Here is a 21,853-nt window from a genome sequence, read left to right as displayed (position 1 = left end):
TTCTCTGCCCTGGGTAAAATTTAAGTTTCTCATTACCACATATAAAGTGTTTTATGGGCAGTGCCCCTTCTTCCCCTCTCCATGGCTGACAAGCTTTTCAAGCTTTCAGGCCTTTGTATGTGCTATTTCCTCTACCTGGATTGTTCCCCTTTGGCAAATGCCTTTTCTCACTTCAAGTCTGAGCTCAGTTACCTTCTCTGTGGAGTTCCCTCTATTGTCATTGGACCAAAGGGAAGGTTTCTATCACTCCTGTTGTGTTTTGAGCATATCTCATGATCACAATAATTACTCTACTCCATCACTGTGAGCGTTTGTCTCCCCTTGACACAGAGTCTCCTTGAGGGCAGAGATTAATCTTCCCATCTTTGCATCATCTTCATGTAACACATTCTAATCAAACTCTGGATCAAATTAATGAATATGGATGAGTTCTTCCCAGGGGCGCCTCCTTCTGAGTCTTCACACAAGAGGGAGCTATGTTCCCTCAGCACCCACACTGTACTCTCACTCACATTAGCTGAGTGCCACCAATACAAGGCTAAAAGCTGCACAAGAAGGGATCTGATGAACCTTGTCTACATCTCAATCTCAAAAAAAAAAGAAAAAAAAACTGTCTAGAAATCCTCTTCTAGTAGCTAGAGTCTCTAAGAATAGTAAAGACAAAAGCATAAATGTTGTATTTAGTTGAGCATTAGGCATACATTGTAAGTTCAGCTGAAAATGTATAGATAAGGGGCTGGAAAGATGACTCAGAGGTTAATTAAGAGCACTTGCTGCTCTTGGCAGAGAACCTGGACCCAACAACCACACAGGCAGCTCAACAACTGTCCATGGCTCCAGTTCTAGGGAATCTAATGCCCTCTTCTGGCCTCTACAGGCAACAGTCATGTACATGGTACACTGACATATATACCTGCAAAACACCCATACACATAATTTTAAAAACTAGAACTGTTTTTTAATAAAATAATTAACAGTAACATTTTATTTTTAAATGTTTTTATTTATTAGTGTGTGTGTGTGCGCGTGCGTGTGTGTGCGTGTGTGTGTGTGTGTGTGTGCGCGCGTGTGTGTGTGTGTGTGTGTGTGTGTGTGTGTGTGTGTGTGTGTGAATACGTACTACATCATGCATATAGAAGTGGGAGGGCATCTTTGGGGAGTTGGTTTTCTTCCCATTTTTATGTGGGTTTGGAGGCTTTCACTCAAGTTGTCAGGCATAGCCAGCAAGTGCCTTTACCAAATGAGCATCTTGCTGGCCTAGTGACATTTATGGTCAAGCATATGTTATTTTGTTATAGCAAATATTTATTTATGATGCCCAGACTGAAATCATCTCTAATAAAGTCTATTTAGGAAGAAGGGTTATACAATTTAGAAGACTTTAGGTCTTAGTTTTAGGATAGCCAGGCATGCTGGCACATTCTGTTAATCCCAGTACTCGGAATGGCAAAGGCAGGCAGATCTTTTTTTTTTTTTTTTTTTTTTTTTTTTTTTTTTTTTTTTTTTTTTTTTTCCTAGACAGGGTTTCGCTGTGGCTTTGGAGGCTGTCCTGGAGTTAGCTCTTGTAGACCAAGCTGGTCTCGAACTCACAGACCAGCTAGCCTCTGCCTCTCGAGTGCTGGGATTAAAGGCGTGCGCCACCAATGCCCGGCTACAGGCAAACCTTTTTGAGTTTAAGCTAACCTGATCTACACAGTGAGTTCCAGGCAATCTAAGGCTATATGATAACAATAATGATGGTGAAAGCAATCATAATGAGGAGGAGGAGGAGAAGAAAGAAGATATGAATTAAGATAAAACAAGAGTGTTCATAGAAAGAACTCGTATTAGGGCCAGTGAGGTGGATCAGTGTGAAGGTGCTTGCTGCCAAGCCTGAAAATCTGAGTTTGATCCTTAGAAGCCACATGGTGGAAGGTGAGAACTGATTTCTGAAAGTGGTCTTCTGATGTCTGCATTCATGCCATAGGACACATGCATGGATGTACACACACACACACACACACACACACACACACACACACACGCTATGAAAAATTAAAGAAGAACCCACATTGTATGATTGGATTCCAACAACAGGTATTTGTAATGTAAGCAGATATTAACTAACTTAATGCAACTTGGTCAGAATCACATATACTTAGTATTCCTGTGCTTATTTTAATGAGAGGTTATAAAAGTTTTGTGAGCATGGCTCATCTCTATTAACATGATGTGTCAAAGAAACACTAACAAAAGGGGTTTTTGTATCTCAAGTACAGAAGGACATTGTTAACATTTCTGATTCTCTAAAATATGTATTAAGGATGACTAGAGCAAATGATAGTTGGTGACTACAATTTGCCTTTGCTTGGTCTGTTTCGTTCACCGTGCAATTTCTTGACTTAGATATTCCTTATTCTACACTGCCTGATGTAGTAAAGCTGAATTTTCATGACTGATCCTAATTTGGTTTTATTATTATGCAAACATAGCTCCTGTAGGAAGAGGTGGACTGAAAAACAAAAGCTGCAGAACCCGCTTTTCCAACAAAGCCTGTGTTTCTTTTGGGACCATCTTTCCCTCTCAGACTTGACAAATGGAGTCTGACAGCAGAACTGGTTCTAATCTAACAAAATCTCACATCAATGTTAACTATAACCGCCAGTCCCTCAGATCACCGCCATGACTGGTATATACATGTAGTCTACACTGATGCACAGAGACAGGCACAAGACAGTCAAATACATACCTACCAACTTACATAAACACTGACAGACAGACAGAAGGGAGCACCTGGATTCTGTTGCTCAGTAACACAGACATCTGTAGTTCCTCACAGGGGCCCCTGTGATGACTTGGGTGCTTTCTCCCCAAGAAGGGCCATTTCCCTCACTTTGGGGTTCTATTTTCTCGTGTGGTCTGGAGGGCACCCTTTAAGTGCTAAAGGCATTTCCCCATGTTCAGTAGTATTTACAATGTAGTTATCTAGTCCTTATCTATAACAAGATGTAGTGGATTTCCAGTGTTTATATGATGGGTGGGTAGATATAAAATTTAACAGTCTTGAAGAAAACCCAGCCTAGTAAAGCCCTAGTGTCATTGCTCAAAGTCAATGAGTTTGGTAGGTGATCTGGAACCTCTCCTGAAGTTTGACAAGGTTTTCTTCCTAAAGCCTTCCTCTGCCCCTTGTTCCACCCCCCAAAGAAAGGACTTCTAGCTCCCTATAAAGGCAGCTTATCTGAAATACTTAATATTGTCAAGCACATAATGGGTGATGCATGGCTACTAGAATGTGATAGTTTATTTCTCTGAGTGAAGTAAAACCCATTGAAAATTTACAGCTCTGATTAAAGGGAGCCCTTTTCAGGTAAAGGTGTGTGTATGTGTGTCTGTGGGGTGAATGAGTAAGAGGGAGAGATGGAGGGAGGGAGGGAGGGAGGGAGGGAGGAGGGAGGGAGGAAGGGGGAGGGAGGGAGGGAGAGACAGAGGGAGAGACAGAGAGAGAGACAGAGGGAGAGACAGAGAGACAGAACAGAGAGACAGAGGCAGAGAGAATTCCGCAGGGATGGATTGTAATGAACTCAGGGACGGGGAGCTAAGCAATCCAACCTACCCGGACTCCAGTTAAGAGAAATAAAGATTCAGTGTCGACAAATTTCGTGACTTTTATGGCCTTAAGAAGTTTGCCTTCTCTTAATTTCTTGTCAAACTTTCTCTTTTATATCCCCACCCCTCAGTGATCTGATTTGGTCTGCGTAGACTCAAGAAGTGCGCCCCTAGGGGTCGGTACCGGAGCAGCACTCCAAAGTCTGATGACATGGAAACCGCATAGACCCTGCGCCCGCCCACACAAGATCCGTGATTCCCTACCTTCCTCTTTCAGATACCTTGCGCCGTTGGTCTCTTCCTTTGGGAACTCACTTGCAACGCTCCTGGTGGTGGGAATAGGGCCAGAACCAGGTCCATACGTCAATGTCCTGCCACCAAAACTATGCACTTTGTCCTTCCAGGGTCGTTTCCAACCTCCCATTCTTCTAACTCAATTGTGGACTAGGTTATGACAGCACAAACCGGGCCTGGTGTCTTCCCCGCCTTCCATTGCAAGTCATTTTCAACTTTCTCGGCCCTGGTACCCCGCGCTCAGACACCAGACGGACTGGAGTATTAGGACAATGCTCCAGCTCTTGTGCCCCCTGTATCCACCCGAGACCTAGTCCCTACCTACACCAGCACCCGGGACAGCTGCAACGCAAACCTAGTGACCAGGCTCTCAGGACGGTGAGACCTGGGAGGCACCACCAGGAACCCTGGATAACCCAGACTTACAGGTTTTGGGAACCTTGCTTTGGAGCCAGGTCTGATCTGTAGGTAGGTGTTGGGTGACTATCTTTGATTCAGAGCCCTGACACCGGCTGCGTGGTAAAGATTTGGGGACAGCCCGCCTGTCCCACACCCTTTCGGATCTTCCACTCTCTCCTCGGTCCCCTCCAACTTGTGGAGGGAGACTTACCCTTCCATCCTCCCACATGGCCACACTGACTGAACCCTTGGCACCGCATGAGCCCAGCATCCCCGTGGTCTCACCTTCCACGCTCGCTCAGGTCCTCTAGAAGCGCCCTGGCGGGTCCCGCGCCAGCCTCTATCCCGCCCTACTGTGCCCCGCCCCAGCGCCCCGACGCCCGCCCGACGCGCTAGCCGTTCTTCAGCCCCGAGCCCCGCCCGCCCCTGCTCAGAGCTGGAGAGGCAGCCAGAAGCGAGCGGGCCACAGCGAACCCGGAGCCAGCGGAGCCAATCCGCGGTCCCAGGCTGGGGAACCAGAGGCTAAGGTCAGATCCAAGAGCGTTTTTTTCCTGGCCCGCAGGAATGGGTGCTCCGAGGGAGGGGGCTCTAAGGGCGGGGGCAGAGGGAAAGGAGCACCGGTGGGCCTCCTTTCAACAGAATGGGAACTGTAGCCTCGCGTACCTCCAATCTTTCCCGGAGGCTAAAAGGGACCTTGCTAAGGTCTGAACTCAGCACACTGAGGTTTTGAAAAACCCGGGTCATCTGGTCCTGAGTATGTTGAGTGACCTAGATTCCTTGGCACCAGCACATCATGCCAAGGAGGGACTTTGGGGTCTTCAGTATACAGGCATCACTCCCTGCTTTTCGCCTTCCAGGTTAAAAATCTCTGTGGTCTTAACTCATGGTCCTCTCATTCCCACCCCGGGGCAACAGAATAACCATTCTAAGACAATGGTCTGGAAACACCGCCATGCGGGGCGAGAACCAGGCAGGCTTGTACTATCCCAGATTCTGCCACTGCCTGGGGCTTCACTGCCCTGGAGTTGTGCCTTCAGTTCCAGATCGTTTAGGAAGTTACCACACCCAAGTGTCTTGTGTAAACTGTTAAGGGTTACCTACCCACAGAGAGGTTTTCAGCATGGCCACGCTCCCTTTTAGGGTGTCCCCACAGGGTGACCTGAAAGCCCACATGTCATTAGAGATGGAGTGCTATCTACCTTTGGGGTCCAGGTTCCTGAAGACTTGATTGGAAATGGAAAGAGATCAGACTATTTGGATTAGGGAGGCACAATCATGGCCAGCCTCTCTACCACATCCAGCTCAACACTTCAACTATTCAGAGCCCAGCTGAAAGAATCTCTAGGATAGATGGAATACTGAGTTGGGGGCTGTGGCAGGGTCTAGGTTTTTTCTCTTGTTTAGTAGGAGACAGAAAGGGGATGAGGCCACTTGCTGGCTTCTCTCCTTTGACTCTTGGAGAGCCGTTCAGGAGTTCTGGCTGAAGATGAGGCCTTCCCTGAACACATTACTTTCACCACCTTACCCCCAACCTTCAGGTTGTCTTTGGGACCTCATCAAAATTTTGCCAGAGGAGTCCTGGCATGAGCCTCCTGCTGCCTCTGTTTCCCTGTTGTCCTACACAGCTTGTTGGCTTGTGGAGGGAAAGCTGGACTAAAACATAAGCAAGCAGCTGATGCAGCGCTCCTCTTCAGTCTACTTCCAGGAGCCATGCTTCAGTCTCTGTCGAATTTGCATGACACCTGCCAGTCTTCTAGGTTTGAATTCAGGCTCATCAACACCCCAGATTCTGATCATCATGCTGGGAGGCAAACAGTTCAGGCACACTCACCACCAGGATGATAAGGTCGCCTCAGATAAATGTTTTACCTCAGATCACACAGAGGATGAGCAGCCAACCTGAGCCCTCAGCCACCTCCTCCCAAGCCAGGCCTTGGCAGTGGAGCAGACTGTGTGGGCAGCTGGGCCAAGGCAACGGTTTTCAACTACTCAGAAACTAAAGTGAGCAAGGGCAAGGTTGGCTTTGTTTTGTTCATCACTTAGTCTCCAGAGCCCAGGTCAGTTCTGTACACAGCATGTGCTCATCAGTTATTTGTTGAATGATCGAGGGACTTTAAAGAGATTGAGTCTCTTGCCTTTTGCCGCCCAAGCCATATGGGCCCAGCTTCCCAGCCTTGATTCTTAGAGGCCCTGACCAAGCTTTATCCTGATTCCCTTGAACAGTTGAGCCTCACTCTTCTATCCTGTGTTTGTCCAGGTCTCTACTTTGAAGTATTCCAACACTTAATCCCTCATTACCATTTTCATCATGGGTTTCCACCTAGCTCTGGCCTGGATCCTCCTGGTTAGGACATTGACCTGTTTGGGTGAGTACAGACTGGAGAAGAAGCTTGCATAGGAGCAGAGGAACCGATGTCCTCTGGTCTTCTCCAGGGAGGCGTCCTATTGTTTCTGCATCTTTAATCTCAAGAAGATATAATACACTGTGCATGCCAGGTTTTTGTTTCTAGCTATTGAATAAATGGGTATGTAATAGAATGATTTCTTCTAGTATAGGGCCCTTTCTTTCTCCTCTGTCTTCTATCCTTTTTGATAAGTTAAGATCTCCTGACTTGAAGTAGGAAAGATTGAGTGGACACATAAGACAATAAAGCATTTTGGGGGTAAAGTTGAACCCAAAGCTAAAGAGGAGTCCCTAGTGTTTTTGTTTGTTTGTTTTGTTTTTGTTTGTTTGTTTTTTTAAATAAAGTGCTCTTAGGCAGGAGACATAATTCAGCAGGAGAGCATTCGCCCAACATACATGAGGCCTTGGGCTTAATCCCCAGTGCTGAAAAAAAGAAAGCACAAAATAAAATAATAGCATAAGAACACTGTATGACCATAGTAATTCCACCTTTAGAAGTCTGAGAGCTTTAGAATTAGTGGCTGTTCCCTATAATTCAGAGCTTTGGAGAGGGAAGTGGACCCACAATGGCACAAGGTAGGCTAAAAAGAACAAGTCTCTAGCCAGGTGTGGTGGAGGTTGCACGCGCCAGCTATCCCAGCACTTTGGAGATAGATAGATGCGAGAGGATCAACCATTTAAGGTCATCCTCCAGTACATAATGAGTTCAAGGTCTGCCCAGGCTACTTGAGACTGTCTCAAAACAAGCAAACAAGAGCAAATCTTGGAGGTGTTTTGCATCTTGGAAAATGATAAATGAAGATGAACCTTGTGAAGTAGCACCTCCTGGCCGCCGGTGACAGGAAAGTGATATGGACCCTACATTCTCCCTTGGCAAAACTGCTTACATTTGAGTTCTTTCCAATGCCCTCCTTCCCTTGGAGCTTAATTTTTATCCCCTAGTTATTGATTGCCTCTTACCACTAAGATATACTCTTCCCCGAAGACTCCTTCCTTAGCCTACCACCAGTTCATCCTATTTTAGAGGTCTTGTGTAGGCTGTCCTACGGTCCTAGATCTTTAGCCAGGTTCAAATATCAGAGCTTTAGTTAGTTTCCTTCCTGAGTGTGTCTGTATGTGAGGCTGTGTGTGCAAGCCAGTGAGCATGCAGGACCCACAGCTTGGGAATCCTATCTTGGGATTAAGGACAATAAGAGGAATGGGGTTTCCTCTTGCTGTTAGAGCCCTGTCTTCCATTCACTCAGGTGAGTGGAGAAGTTTCTAGTTTGGGGGGAATGGGGATCTGGCTAGTCACCTGACCTACTGACCAAGAAAACTCTAGACCTTCCCTTCTTGTCCTAACAGCCAAATGCTCCTCAAGGACTGTAGTTTTTACAAAAGCATTATAAACAGGAATTGTGACTGGAATGGAGGCTCAGCACTGGCTGCTCTTCCAAGGACCTGGGTTCAATTTCCAACATCCACATAGCAGCACACAACTGTCCGTAACTCTAATTCCAGGGGGTCAGTCGCCCTCTCCTGGCCTCTGTGGGCAACAGGCATGTGTGTGGTGCACACATACATACATGTAGGCAAAACACCCAAACACATAAGAAGAAGAAGGAGGAGGAGGAGGAGGAGGAATGAAACATGAAAAAAGGGACAAGATGTTCCAAGGAGGAAGGGGCAAGGTCATTCAAATGATCAGTCCTTGGTCTCACCCAAGAAACTGGGAAAAAGACCAGAGTAGCAGTAACACACCCCTGCCTTGGGGCTCTGCTCAGTGGAAAGAGCCAAGCCCCTCTTCACACTGCTCCTGCCCAGTGATGGGTCACAGAATGACTTGTCCTTCTCAGTTACAGGGTGTGACTGGCTCTTGTTCCACATGGTATCTGAGTGCTAGGGGCGACTTTTGTCCTGCTGTGTCTCCCAAGGACTTGAAATACAAGGAGTCGGAGCTTGTGTGTCCTCTTCCAGATTGCCGCTGTTCTCCGTATGCTCTGAGGCCATCTGTTAGAGGCACTGCACGCATGCTCACACACCATTTTCCCTTTTAGTAGTCAAGTCTTCCTCACTGGGTGGCTTAAAGAGCAGGCTTGAGTTTAGTTTAGACAGCACTCTGCCCTGGTTTCTCCCTCTGGGCTGTATTTCTTCCTCCTTCTCCTCCCAGTACGGAATTGCAGGCCCTGATCCCTGGCTCCGCATAAAAGCACACACTTGCACAGCTACTGCTTTCCCTTTATTTTCACACAGGAGCTCAGAACTCCATTTCTTGGGAGGTTCAGCGATTTGACGGATGGTATAACAACCTTATGGAGCACAGATGGGGCAGCAAAGGTAGGCGAAGGCAAAGTTAGTCCAAGCACCAAGGTGGTACCCTCCAGTGGAGACGGAGGATTGACAAGTATCACAAAAGACTATCGAAAGTATCATCAAAGGCTGCCGATATCTAAGGCTTTGGGATTCAAGGTATGGAGGGAAGTCTGAGAGAAGAGGTTGGGAATGCTCCCTGGAGCAGAGAGATTGCTCAGTGATTAAGAGTACTTGCTACTCTTACAGATGACCTGGGTTCAGATCCCAGCACCTATGTCCAGCATCTCATAATCACCTGTAACTAGAGGTCTAGGGGTTCTGATGTCTCTGACCTCTACAGGCACCTGCACTCACAGACAGACAGACAGACAGACAGACAGACAGACAGACAGATAGACAGACACACACACACACACACACACACACACACACACACACACACACACACTTGAAATCTATCCTTGTCTTTATCTCTCCTATGCCAGGCTCTCGGCTGCAGCGCCTTGTTCCAGCCAGCTATGCAGATGGTGTGTACCAGCCCTTGAGAGAACCCCACTTGCCTAACCCCCGAGACCTTAGCAACACGGCTATGAGAGGTCCTGCTGGGCAGCCCTCGCTGCGGAACCGCACAGTCCTGGGTGTCTTCTTTGGTGAGAACATCAGCCTCCAGAGGCGCATAGCCAGAGCTGAATGCCTCAGTGTCTAAGAGTCATGGGATGCAGAGGATGTGATGGAGAATCAAGGGTGGGGGTGAGAGATGGAAGAGGAAGCCATGAAAAAGGGTAGAGGCAAAAGCAGGAGAAGGGAGGACCCAGGCTGAAGTGAAGTCTGACGGGGCATCAGTCTTTCTTGTGCTGGAGGAGGGCATGGAGGAAAGGAAAGGGGCATCTCTCCTTTTGGGGTGAGGGTTGAGGCTCAGACTATGACAGGCTGTCCCTGGGACCCTACTGCCCCAGTGGCTCCGAGAACAGGCTGAGAGAACGGTTCCCGACCTCAAGAGAGAGGGTTATATGGAGGTGCCAGGGTGTCACAAGCTCAGTGACAGGGGGCTAGTGATTAGTCCAATAGCAATGATGGCTTCAGCTGGCCATGTTTGGTGCCCATGCTGGCTTCCATGTGACTTCCTGCTTGGCTGCAGGCTTTCAGGGAGGTTCCAAGCTGCGTGTTGGAGCTGGTGCTGACCGCCCTGCCCACTAAGGCGTCATCACTGAACACCTCCCAGTTACCAAGGAGAATGCCAAACTGACAATGACAACATCTTAGAGCAGGTGTAGGCACAAGAAGGCCAGGAGAAAGAGAATTGGGAGGGAATGTGGAGGTCAGGGCTTGGACTTGCCCACAATAGGAGATGACTATTTTGAAGTGGGGGAAGGACGCCATACTTGAGACAGGGAAGAGCATGTCCTTTGGCTAGCCCAGCAACCCCTCCTGAATTATGGGCAGGCTACCATGTGCTCTCCGACCTGGTGAGCGTGGAAACGCCAGGCTGCCCCGCGGAGTTCCTCAACATCTACATCCCGCGTGGAGATCCCGTGTTCGATCCACACAAGCGCGGGAACGTGGTGCTGCCCTTTCAGAGGAGCCTCTGGGATCCCAAGACTGGACAGAGCCCCAGCAACCCCCGGGACCTGGTGAGGCCAGGCAGACAGGCAGGAGGGCAGGCAGGCGGGAAGGGAGTCCGCAGCTGGACCCACTGGAGACCTGGGATCTGGCTGGGAAGGCTGAGCAGGGTGAGGCTCTTTCCCACCCCCAGGTACCTGACCCCATGCACCCACACGTCCCCACAGATCAACCAGGTGACCGGCTGGCTGGATGGCAGTGCCATCTATGGCTCTTCTCACTCTTGGAGCGACTCCCTGAGGAGCTTCTCAGGAGGACAGCTGGCATCAGGGCCCGACCCCGCATTCCCGCGGGAGTCCCAGGACCAACTGCTCATGTGGATGGCACCGGACCCTGCCACAGGGCAGGGAGGGCCGCAGGGGCTGTATGGTGAGATTGTGGGGTCCTGGCAGGAGGCACAGGGTTGGAGGCATCAGGCTGCTGGCTGGGTGGGTGGGTGGGACTGGGCTGGAGGGGTCTGTCTGTGGGTCCCGGCTCCCCTGGCTCATGCTGTTGCCCACCCCCTTCCCTGTCTCCACGTGGATGCAGGCTTTGGGGCCCAGCGCGGGAACAGGGAGCCCTTCCTGCAGGCACTGGGCCTGCTGTGGTTTCGCTACCACAACCTGTGTGCCAGGAGGCTGGCCCAGGAGCACCCAGACTGGGGGGATGAGGAGCTGTTCCAGCATGCACGCAAGAGGGTCATTGCCACCTACCAGGTGAGTGGAGCCACCTGCCCCGTGCCCACCTGTATGCAGGGTCCAGGGAGACTTGGCTTCCCTGGCAAAGTTTCACCAGTCTTTGACAATGATGCTTTTCCAAAGGGGCCATCTTGGAAAGGAGCCCCTTTCCAGATGGCCCCTCTTCCAGAAAAGCCGGATAAACTACAGTCCATGATAGAGAGGCAAAGCTCTGTTTATGCCAGATAAGTTTGGGTTTGATCATTACTTAATATTTCATGCTCCTCAATAAATTCTTGGAAAAACCTGGCTTTGGTGCTGTTGTTTTAAAATCTTTACTCCAATCATCGGCCTTGCTAGGTCCTCATGTCTACACTTAAGCTTTCCCTGGGCTCAGTACGCTGCCTTGCCCAGCCCTACACATGTGTCTTTACCTCTTGATCCTCAGAACATTGCGATGTATGAGTGGCTGCCCAGCTTCCTGAAGAGAACTCCCCCAGAGTATGCAGGTGAGGGGATTGGGGAGGAAGGCTGAGAAATTACTAAGTCTCTTTTGAAGGAAGGGTGGTGTGGAGATTTAGAGCCTTAGTGTCCATTTCTCGTCTTCACTCAGGATACCATCCATTTCTGGACCCCAGCATCTCCCCAGAGTTCGTGGTGGCCTCTGAGCAGTTCTTCTCTACCATGGTGCCTCCTGGGGTCTACATGAGGTAGGAGAGGGGGCTCATATATTTGTGTCTTGGACTCTTCTGGAGACCTCAGGACACGGTTGTATTAGCTTGAAGCAGCTAGTTTCTAGAGATAATAGTGAAAATGGAGGAACAAGAAAAAAATTTTTTGCATAGACCACTGTGCATGGTGTTGGTTGTCTGTAGCCCACATCATGTGTTTTGTTTGTTTGTGTTTGGTTGCTGGTTTTTCGAGACAGGACTATGTAGCCCTGGCTGGCCTGGAACTTGCCAAGATCATCCTGCCCCTGCCTCCTAGGCTGGATAACAGAAGTACATACTTGGCTGATCAAAAGAGAAATGTTTACATCCTTTAGGAATGTATGAATATAGTTGGTTGCAGTGGCCTGTGTCTCTAAAGTAGTCCCACCTGCTTGGGGGGCTGATGTGGGAGAATTGCTTGAGCTCAGAAGGCCAGTGTAGGTGAAGCGGGGACATTTCCTCTTTACAAAAGAAAGAAAGGAAGGAAAGAAGGAAAAGAAGAGGTGCGTCCTTATAGTCTCTAATCCCAGCACTCAGGAGATGGAGGCAAGAGGAACAGAATTCATGGTTATCTTCTACTACACAGAGAATTCAAGGCTAGCCTGGGTTACTGGAGATCTTCTCTCATAAAGAAAGTATGCATACATACAAATAAAACTATGGATAGGTGATACATATAAATAATAAAAGTATGTGTCGATGATATGTATATATAATAAAGGTATATATAAACACACACACACACACACATATATATATATATATATATATATATATATATATAGTCTACATGTATAATAAGCCCTTCTAAAACTCTCTATCTACTCAATCCACTCAGATTTTAAGTATATGGAACAGTTCCTGCTATACTAAAAACTCAAACATTTTAGGGCCATTCTTCCTGAAATAATAAAATCTAATGACTATGTAAACAGCATTTATGTTATATTGTTATAAGAAGGCAGGGGGTGGGGAAATATCTCAGTTGATAAAAGTACTCACCACTCAAGCACAAGGCTCCTAGTTGAAGAGTTCACTCTCTAACATCCTGTAAAAAGACAGATGTCATGGTTCAAGCTTGGAATTCCCATGTTGAGAAGGCAAATATAGGTAGATCCCTGGGGGTGGCTGGTTTGTCACCCCAACCTAATTGTCAAATCCTAGTTCCCAGTGAGAGACCCTCAAAAGAGCAAGGTGAACAGCTTACAAGGACTGACACCTGAGGATAACCTTTGGGCTCCACATGTATGTATACACGCATACATGCACACCTACACATGTGCCTGTACCCAATCATATAATAATATGTCTGTGCACAAACATACATACAAAGGCTCAGCCTTCTTAACCTGTATGGGCTGATGTGCATAGATTATAAGCAAATATTATGCCATTTTACATAAAGAATGTGTGTGCTAGTGGATTTGCTATTTTGGGTGGTCCTAGAACCAGTGTCCAGTGGCTACCAAAGGACCCCTAACTGTGTGTGCGTGGCTGCTATCTCTGTGTGTGTTTTTATCCACATGGAGAGGTTGTGGGTAGAATATATTTATGACCAAACTTTCGGACATTTGGTCAGATAGTAGTTAGGAACCTTCCAAAAGTCGAGGTCATATGCCTTGATTACACAGCAAATAGGGAAGGCTAGGGCCTGGGACCCCTGATTGAAGTCTTGGAGATCAAAGCTGATGTCTAACGTTAGGATCCTGTGGTTTCAGTAACAGTTCTTGCTCTTTGCATTTTAGGAATGCCAGTTGCCACTTCCGAAGGATCGCCAGTAATAACTCAAGTTTCTCCAGAGCTCTCCGGGTCTGCAACAGCTACTGGAGTCGAGAGGTCAGGGTTGGAGACATGTATTAGATTAATATATGTATGTGTTGTGTATGTTCTATGTGTCTGAGTGTGTGAAGAAGGTAGACAATGGGGGTGGGCTATAGTCAAGGGGACAGCTTGGGGACCTATCCTCACCTAAGGGCTAAAAATGAGAGACAGGAGGGGAGCAAACACATTTGAGGCTCCACATTCACTGCTCCCCCTGGGCTTCTCCTCCCCCTTGACAGCTCTGGGTGCCTGGAGGCTTTGGTACACCTAGCCATACTGTCCCTCCTAGGCAATTGCTTGACCAAGGAGTACATATAGCCCTATTCTGGGCCTCCCTTCTAGTACAAGGAGAACAGCAAGTTCAGACAGGTCCTATGCCCTTTCCACAGTCACACAACTGGCTAATGAGAGAGCAAAAGTGAGCGTCTAGATGCTCTAGTGTCCTTGCCCATCATCTTGTCAAATCTTCCAGGAGAGAATAAAAGTTTAAAGACCCTCTGTGCTCCAACATGTCAGCTTTGGGTGGGAATACCACTTGCACCCGAGTGAAGGATTAACTTGAAGTTGAAAGGTATCCACCAGGAGCAAAGAACATGACTGAGTGGGCTCAAGGGTGTGGCAGAGGGAGCCAGGCTGCCCAACCTCTGGCCCCATCGGCCTTGTCCTTCTTCTCTCCACTCCTTAAGCGCCCAAACTTACGAAGGGCGGAAGATGTGGATGAGCTGCTGCTGGGCATGGTCTCCCAGATTGCCGAGAGAGAGGACCATATAGTGGTTGAGGATGTACAAGGTGAGTCCAAGGCCGTCCCTTCAGGCTGTGAACCTCTGACCCCTGGGAGGAGATCCAGCTGCACCTGCGGAGCCAGGCAGGGAGGAATTCTCAGGGCTCTCAGTGCTGAGGGCTGTATGTCACCCCTTGCTGAGAGAATTTCTCATCTACTGACCATGATTCCATGCCGTCTCCATGGCTCAAATGTTCCTGGCATTGTTTGGAGTGATCTGGGCTGGAGGCTGAATTGGTGGCCCTGGACTTCCTTCCTACTCTTTAGTCTTTCTTTTTCAGATTTCTGGCCTGGTCCACTGAAGTTCTCCCGTACAGACTACCTGGCCAGCTGCCTGCAGCGGGGTCGCGATCTAGGCCTGCCTTCTTACATCAAAGCCAGGGCAGCTCTGGGTCTGCCTCCCATTTCCCACTGGCAAGACATCAACCCTATAATCTCGAGAAGCAATGACACTGTGAGGAAGGGTCAGGGCCCGGAGGGCTGAGTGGGGTGGGGGTTGGGTGGGAGGGGCAACCAGAGAAGATGGACAGTAAAACATGGTTATCAGAGAGAAGCACTTTGTGAGAGGCAAAACTCATGCAGGTCACTTTCCCCAATCTTGTACACCAAGTTACAATCCAGTGTACACCAAGTACACTAATCCAGCAGGATTAGATTTTTGACTCTGAAGTCCAGTGAATATGTATTGACTGTCTATTGCATGCAATGCATTTACTTGGTAGACATCTATGTTGCTACTCTTAACAACCCTAGAGTGGGTATTGCTAGTCCTTGACTTAGGAGCAAGCTATGTTTCTATGTATTTTATTCCAGCCTTCGCCCTAAGCTAGCGGTTACACTGGGAGCTGTCACCTGTGGGCAAGTGGCATTGCCTACTCCCTGACAGACTAGCTCTGATTGCCCTACCGTTTGGCACATTCATCTTGGCACAGTCACCCAGGCATAGAGGTGTTTCCAGGATTGTGTGCCTACTGCATTGTGTTTTGCCCTTACCATAGAGTTACTGGAAAGAATCAAATGGCTTATTATAAGGAAGTGCTATGCCCAGCATGGTGTCTCATGCCTGTAATTTCAGGATTTGGAAGACAAAGGTAGGAGGCTCAGGACCGGCCCAGGCTGCAGGAGACCCTTTCTCAAGAAATAGGTTGCTCACCCCTCCCCCATAGCAATGTGTACAATGGTCTCACAGCTTTAAGTTTTTTGTTTTTTAAAAAGATTTTATTTATTTATTATGTATACAACATTCTGCTTCTATGTATATCTGCACACCAGAAGAGGGCACCTGATCTCATAATGGATGGTTGTGAGCCACCATGTGGTTGCTGGAAATTGAACTCAGGACCTCTGGAAGAGCAGTCAGTGCTCTTAACCTCTGAGCCATCTCTCCAGCCCTGTTTTTGGTTTTTTTGTTGTTGTTGTTTTATAAAGATAGGAACCATGAGACAAATCAATGTAATAAGTCTTTGGCTTGAGCTAGGTGTCACTGGAATGAATCTGGCCAGGTACCTAGAACACAGTAAAGAACACTAGCCAGTATGGATGGCTTGGCTGGTAAAGGCCCTTGCTGTCAAGCCTGACAGCCAGAGTCTGGTTCCCCGGAACCCTCGTGGTGGAAGGAGTAAACCAATTCCTGAAAGTTGTCCTCTGGTCTCTACACGTGCTTCATAGTGCACTCACACACAACTTACACACAAAAATTAAACACAATCAAAAAATAAAATCAAGTTCAATTAAGGATAGAAAATTCCAATACTGGGTGAGGTGGCACATAGCTATATCCCAGCACATGGGAGGCAGAGGCAGAATTATCTCTGTTCCATGCTGGCCTGGCACACAGAGTGAGACTGCTTCAAAAGCAGCATGGTGATCCCCCTGCCTCAGTCTCTCAGTTCTGGGATTACAGGTGTGAGCAGCTGGGACCACAGATTGCTAGGGATTTAAAGTTTTTTTTTAAGTTTTTTTTTAACTCTAATAATGGAAGCCTTTTATGATATCATTTAACCATTCAACCTTTCAAACACTGATTTGCTTTTCAGGTTCCATACCTTCTCAGGAAACTATGTAGAGGACTGTGGAAAGTTTCCTGTAAATGAGTTAGCTTATGTAAAGCACCCAAAGCAATGCCTGGAGTGTAATATGTACTCTCTAGGAATGAGCTATCATTCATGTCATTTATTATTACTATCCCTGTGGCTAATCCCTGGGAGCTGTCTCTGCCCAAGGCTGGTTGCTGGTTTCTCAGTTACCTTGTGTTTCAGGTGCTGGAGGCCACAGCTGCCCTATACAATCAGGACCTGTCTCGTCTGGAGCTGCTCCCAGGAGGGCTTCTGGAGAGCCATGGGGACCCTGGACCTCTTTTCGGCACCATTGTCCTTGATCAATTTGTCAGGCTACGAGATGGTGACCGCTACTGGTTTGAGAACACCAGGAATGGGTAAGATGCCTGGGCCTTGTTTCAGATCCACTGTGGCCTGGACCGCAGTCCCTCTGCTTGGCTCTACACAACCTGCATAGGCCTCAATTCTAACCCCACTGGGTCTCTCAAGTGAGGATTTGTCTGACAGCACCCTAGGCTGGCTGACTCTCACAAACAGCTGTGGACCAGGGACTCTTTGCCCTGAGTGTGGGGTCCTAAGTCTCTCCTAACCATGACAACACCCCTCCTCTCCTATGCCCAGACTGTTCTCTAAGGAAGAAATTGCAGAGATCAGAAATACTTCCCTCCGGGACATTCTAGTGGCTGTCACCAATGTGGACCTCAGAGCCTTGCAGCCCAATGTCTTCTTTTGGCTTGCCGGTAAGTGACCTAGAGATGGCTGGAGGGGCATGGATCCAGAGTCTTGTCCTTTCTCAACAGTAGGCTTGGTGATGATGTGGCTGGATGAACACTCCAAGTGTGGTGTGAGCTAGGGTTCTGCCCTAGAAAAGTTTGGTTTTGGGTGCCAGGGCTACCACATATAGTTTCTTTCTGCATAAACCCAGGAGGTGATAAACCGGGGGAGGGACCAACTCTCTCAAAAACCTGGGGAGGACTCTTATATTCAAATGGGACAGGATGGGGGCTGTAAGTGGCATTAGAAGGGCCAAATGAGGGCAAGGTTATTATATTCCACAGCAGGGGTGAAGAATATCTCTGTCTCTGTCTGTCTCTCTGTCTCTTTGTCTCTCTGTTTCTCTCTCTCTCTCTCTCTCTCTCTCTCTCTCTCTCTCTGTGTGTGTGTGTGTGTATGTGTGTGCGTGTGTGGGGGGAATTAGAGATTTTGAAGCTCATGCTGGAACCTGCTTGCTACCCACATAGGCAAATGTCATGGTCTTGCTATAATGACAGGTAAACAGCCCCTTCCTCTCTGGTTCCCAGAATATCCCAAACTCTTCTGTTATCACCCTCCTCAGTGAGCTTGTGACAGATCATGGCTCATTACCAAGTATTCTGACCTCCTCTGCCTCCCCAGGAGACCCCTGTCCACAGCCAAATCAGCTCAGCACCAAGGGTCTGCCAGCCTGTGTCCCCCTCTTCATTCGAGACTATTTCAAGGGCAGTGGATTTGGCTTCGGACTCACCATTGGGACTCTTTGCTGCTTCCCCTTAGGTAGGAGAGTGATGGGTAGGCAAGGTGGGGCTGTTGAAATCTATGGGGTGGGTTGGAGTTGTTCTATGTATGACAACAAATAATACAGAGTAACTGTCCCTCTGGGTAGGGAGAAAAATTCAAGGGGAAGAGAAGGTATCGAGCTACAGATAAGTGATTTCCAAGGAGATTTGACTCTCTGATCTCCTGAGATGCCTCCAGGCCTAGCTTGGTCAAGAGTCTGTAAGAGCTCTGGTCCACAGTTTTCCGTAAGAGCCTGCCAGCCTAGGGGCCTGTCAGAGACAAATCCTCACTTGCAAAGCAGAGCTGAGGCAGACACAGTTTCTGAAACAGGAGAATGGTAAAGCTGCCTGTGGGTGGCCCAGCGCTTGCTATGGTGTGTCTAGCTTGAGAAACGCAAGTGTGGACTTAGTCCCTGGCTGGGAAGGGACTCAAGTAATAGAAGCGTTGGTGAAAGACTGATATTTTAGACACTATCCAGAGCACCCCATGGGATGCAAAGGAGCTCCTTCCACAGAGCCCCACAGTTTGAAAGTTGTACAGCTGGAGAGTCAGATGGTAGAACTAGCAGGCACTCTTCTAGGGAGCGGAGGAGAGAAGGGAGCGACTCCTGGCTCCTTCCACCCTCACTGGCCCCTGAACATCCTATCCCATGCTCACATCAGTCAGCCTGCTCAGCGCCTGGATTGTTGCCCGGCTTCGGATGAGGAATTTCAAGCGGCTTCAGAGACAGGACCGACAAAGCATCATGTCTGAGAAGCTTGTAGGGGGAGTGGAAGGTAGGCCTGGGGGTAGCTGGGAAGGTGATGGGAATGACATGACTTAGGGCTCCGGTCCCTACCTCCATCCCAGATCCCAGAAGCCTGTGGAAAAGGCTTCTCATTTTGGGGGGGGGGGGCTGAAGGTAAAGCCTGGGCAGGTAGAGGAAAGCCACGACGGTAGGCATTGGACCTGCAGTTTTCCAAGTTTCAGAGCTCCTCCCAATGATCCTAAATAAATGGAATGTGATGGAGTAGTGGAAGAGTCATAAGATCCTGCCTTCATTTCAAAGGGCTATGACTCACAGGTCCCGGATGGCTTTGCGGCATCTTACACTGGAATTGCAGGCAACGGGAGTAATTAATGAAGGTCTGAAGTCAAGCAAGGATTGGAATCTTGGTTCTACCATTATGAACTGGCCGTTGGACCTTAGACAGATTTTATTTTAAATCTCTAAACCTGTTTCTTCTTATCCATAAAATGGGGATCCTAATGGTGCCTGCATCTTAGATTTGTGAAGAAATGCAATAAGTAACTCAAAGCAGTATGGTGATCATCCAGCAAACACTCGGGAAATAGTGGTCCTTAGTCTCCTCATGGGTCGAGGAACATCAGAACTGTTGAAGAGAGAATGACCCTCAGGGTCTAGGAAGGGGCCAAGTTGCTGCCGAGACCCTGTACTGGCCCTCTCTCTCTCTGGATGGGCTCTGCTACTTCCTAACTGATCCAGCCCCATCTCTTGCTTTCCAGCTTTGGAGTGGCAGGGCCGCAAGGAACCCTGCAGGCCGGTGCTTGTACACTTGCAGCCTGGACAGATCCGAGTAGTAGATGGCAGGCTCACTGTGCTCCGTACCATCCAGCTGCGGCCCCCACAGCAGGTCAGCCTCATCCTGTCCAGCAACCATAGACGCCGCACCCTACTGCTCAAGATCCCCAAGGAGTATGACCTGGTATGACCCCGCTGGCCCCTATCACAGATGAGGCAGTTAAGTGGAAGGGAAGGAACACTGAGCCAAGAGGCAGAGTTTCTGGCCTCTAGTCCCCTGATGTAGTAGTGCCTGATAGATAATCTTGAACGTGTTTGTCCTGTTCTGGACCGTGCTGGCTGACATGGTCTCCTCGTATTCCGGCAGCCACTGGCACCTTCCTTCTTTATGAAGGATGTTCTTTCTTATATGTCCTAGTTATGAGTTCCTGGAAGAAGCTGGGTCTTCTTCCCTATTTCCTCATTTCAGTCTAGGGAATTTTCAGGCACTTGAAGGGGTCTTAAAAGCTGATTGTGGGCTCTGACTACTTTACTCACAGTTCGATCCATCCTCTTCTCCCTTCCCCAGCTCTGGCTTTTCTCCACTGTGCAGCAAATGCTCACCTGGGCTCATTTTTCTCTTCTGTAAATGGAAAGACAGTATCTCTTTTGCAAGGCCACACCAATGACCCCTGGTGCAATCCATGCAAGGCACCTTTCTCCAAGAGGCTCTGACATGTTTGGCTCTGCTCCTGTTACCTTTGTAGGTGCTGTTGTTTAACACAGAGGAAGAGCGGCAGGCACTGGTAGAAAACATCAGAGGGGCTCTGAAGGAGAGTGAACTGAGCTTCCAGGAGTGGGAGCTGCGAGAGCAGGAGCTGATGAGGGCAGCAGTGACTAGGGAACAACGGAGTCACCTCCTGGAGACTTTTTTCAGGCACCTTTTCTCCCAGGTGTGTGCATGGGATCAGATCTGGTGTGTGTGTGTGTGTCGGGGGGTCAGATCTGTACGCACGTACATGCGCACACACCTATGCCACCTATGGTGGCATTCCTTACCTGCTTGAGGCCATGGGGGTGATCTTTCAAAACTCAAGGTATGAATTCTTAGGTAAGTCTGTCATGATTTAGGTCAAGTCACCAGACTTTTATGTTACTCTAGTCCTGGACCAGAGACCAGATCTGGAGGAGAGGGGGTAGGAGTGTGTCCCAACTAATTAAGTTCAGCCACTTGCCTCACAAACCAAAGTAATGGTGGCTCATCAGGGAAGGAATCTAATCAACATAGTCACATTGGGAAGACAGAGCTGGAACATTTCAGCTCTGCAAATTGGCTCCAGAGAATGTGTTACTCCATGTCACTTAGGGGAACATCCTGGTTCCCATGATGCATTTTGCTTAGGTGGGAAGCCTCAGTTCCTATCAGGGAGTACCAGCTTCTGTTTGGGGAGTAATCTCATCATAGGCTGATCTGCCTGCAGGTTCTGCTGCTCCTGAAGACCAAGGTGACTGCAGGTTTATAGCAGTAACTACAGAGTTCAGGCTTTTTTTCAGGGGTCTGGAACAGGATGTAAAATCTGGTGGCAAAGCACCTTTGTTACCCTCATCTTGATGTCTTCAGGCTTGAGACAGATTAGGTAAATTTAGGGCTGATCACTCCAATACCACTAGGAAGGGTTTTTTTTATTTGATTTTTAAAAAAATGTTTATTTTTCCAAAGCTACACAGAGAAACCCTGTCTCGAAAAACCAAAAAAAAAAAAAAAAAGTTTATTTTAATTTTGTCCACGAGGGGAGTGAGAAGGGGGAGTGGTGATACAAATGAGTGTGGATGTTCTTAGGGCAGAGGCATCAAATCCCCCTGGAACTTGAATGACAGGTAAATGGTGGTGAACCTCCTGAGAAACCTAATGTTGGTGCCGGGAACTAAACTTGGGGACCCTTGGAAAGCAGTATGTGCTCTTAACTCCCGAGCCGTCTCTCCAGCCCGAGCATGAAACTGAGGCCCAAAGGAAATACACAAAATAGAGGCACAGATGCTGTGATTTGAGACCACATGAAGAGCTAGCTGGTCCTTTTCAGCAAAAGAACTCTTTTGTGAGTTCTTTTCACACTTCCCGTGGAGATGTCCCTACCCATCTCAATCCCATCTCCTGATGTAAGACTCCAGGGAGACAATGTGCAGGAGTGAAGCAGAG

The 21,853-nt window shown here is 48.3% G+C and overlaps 1 protein-coding gene across 1 annotated transcript in view; it reads left to right on the top strand.

Moving 5' to 3' along the window:
• The first annotated feature begins 6,586 nt into the window (after positions 1 to 6,586).
• Duox1 (dual oxidase 1) overlaps positions 6,587 to 21,853 on the top strand; it is a 32,290-nt gene continuing 17,023 nt past the window's right edge. The window contains exons 1-17 of the mRNA XM_027421992.2: positions 6,587 to 6,644; positions 8,915 to 8,998; positions 9,460 to 9,624; positions 10,418 to 10,605; positions 10,762 to 10,963; positions 11,123 to 11,289; positions 11,699 to 11,759; positions 11,864 to 11,960; positions 13,706 to 13,796; positions 14,468 to 14,570; positions 14,844 to 15,016; positions 16,821 to 16,996; positions 17,241 to 17,359; positions 18,015 to 18,152; positions 18,818 to 18,931; positions 19,662 to 19,861; positions 20,424 to 20,609. Of these exons, the coding sequence (XP_027277793.1) occupies positions 6,587 to 6,644; positions 8,915 to 8,998; positions 9,460 to 9,624; positions 10,418 to 10,605; positions 10,762 to 10,963; positions 11,123 to 11,289; positions 11,699 to 11,759; positions 11,864 to 11,960; positions 13,706 to 13,796; positions 14,468 to 14,570; positions 14,844 to 15,016; positions 16,821 to 16,996; positions 17,241 to 17,359; positions 18,015 to 18,152; positions 18,818 to 18,931; positions 19,662 to 19,861; positions 20,424 to 20,609 (2,322 nt within the window). The remainder of the gene's footprint in view (positions 6,645 to 8,914; positions 8,999 to 9,459; positions 9,625 to 10,417; positions 10,606 to 10,761; positions 10,964 to 11,122; positions 11,290 to 11,698; positions 11,760 to 11,863; positions 11,961 to 13,705; positions 13,797 to 14,467; positions 14,571 to 14,843; positions 15,017 to 16,820; positions 16,997 to 17,240; positions 17,360 to 18,014; positions 18,153 to 18,817; positions 18,932 to 19,661; positions 19,862 to 20,423; positions 20,610 to 21,853) is intronic.

This window comes from Cricetulus griseus, chromosome 6, assembly GCF_003668045.3.
Source record: "Cricetulus griseus strain 17A/GY chromosome 6, alternate assembly CriGri-PICRH-1.0, whole genome shotgun sequence".
NCBI lineage: Eukaryota > Metazoa > Chordata > Mammalia > Rodentia > Cricetidae > Cricetulus > Cricetulus griseus.
Note: the sequence above shows the minus strand (reverse complement) of the source record. Positions and strands in the feature narration are given on the sequence as shown.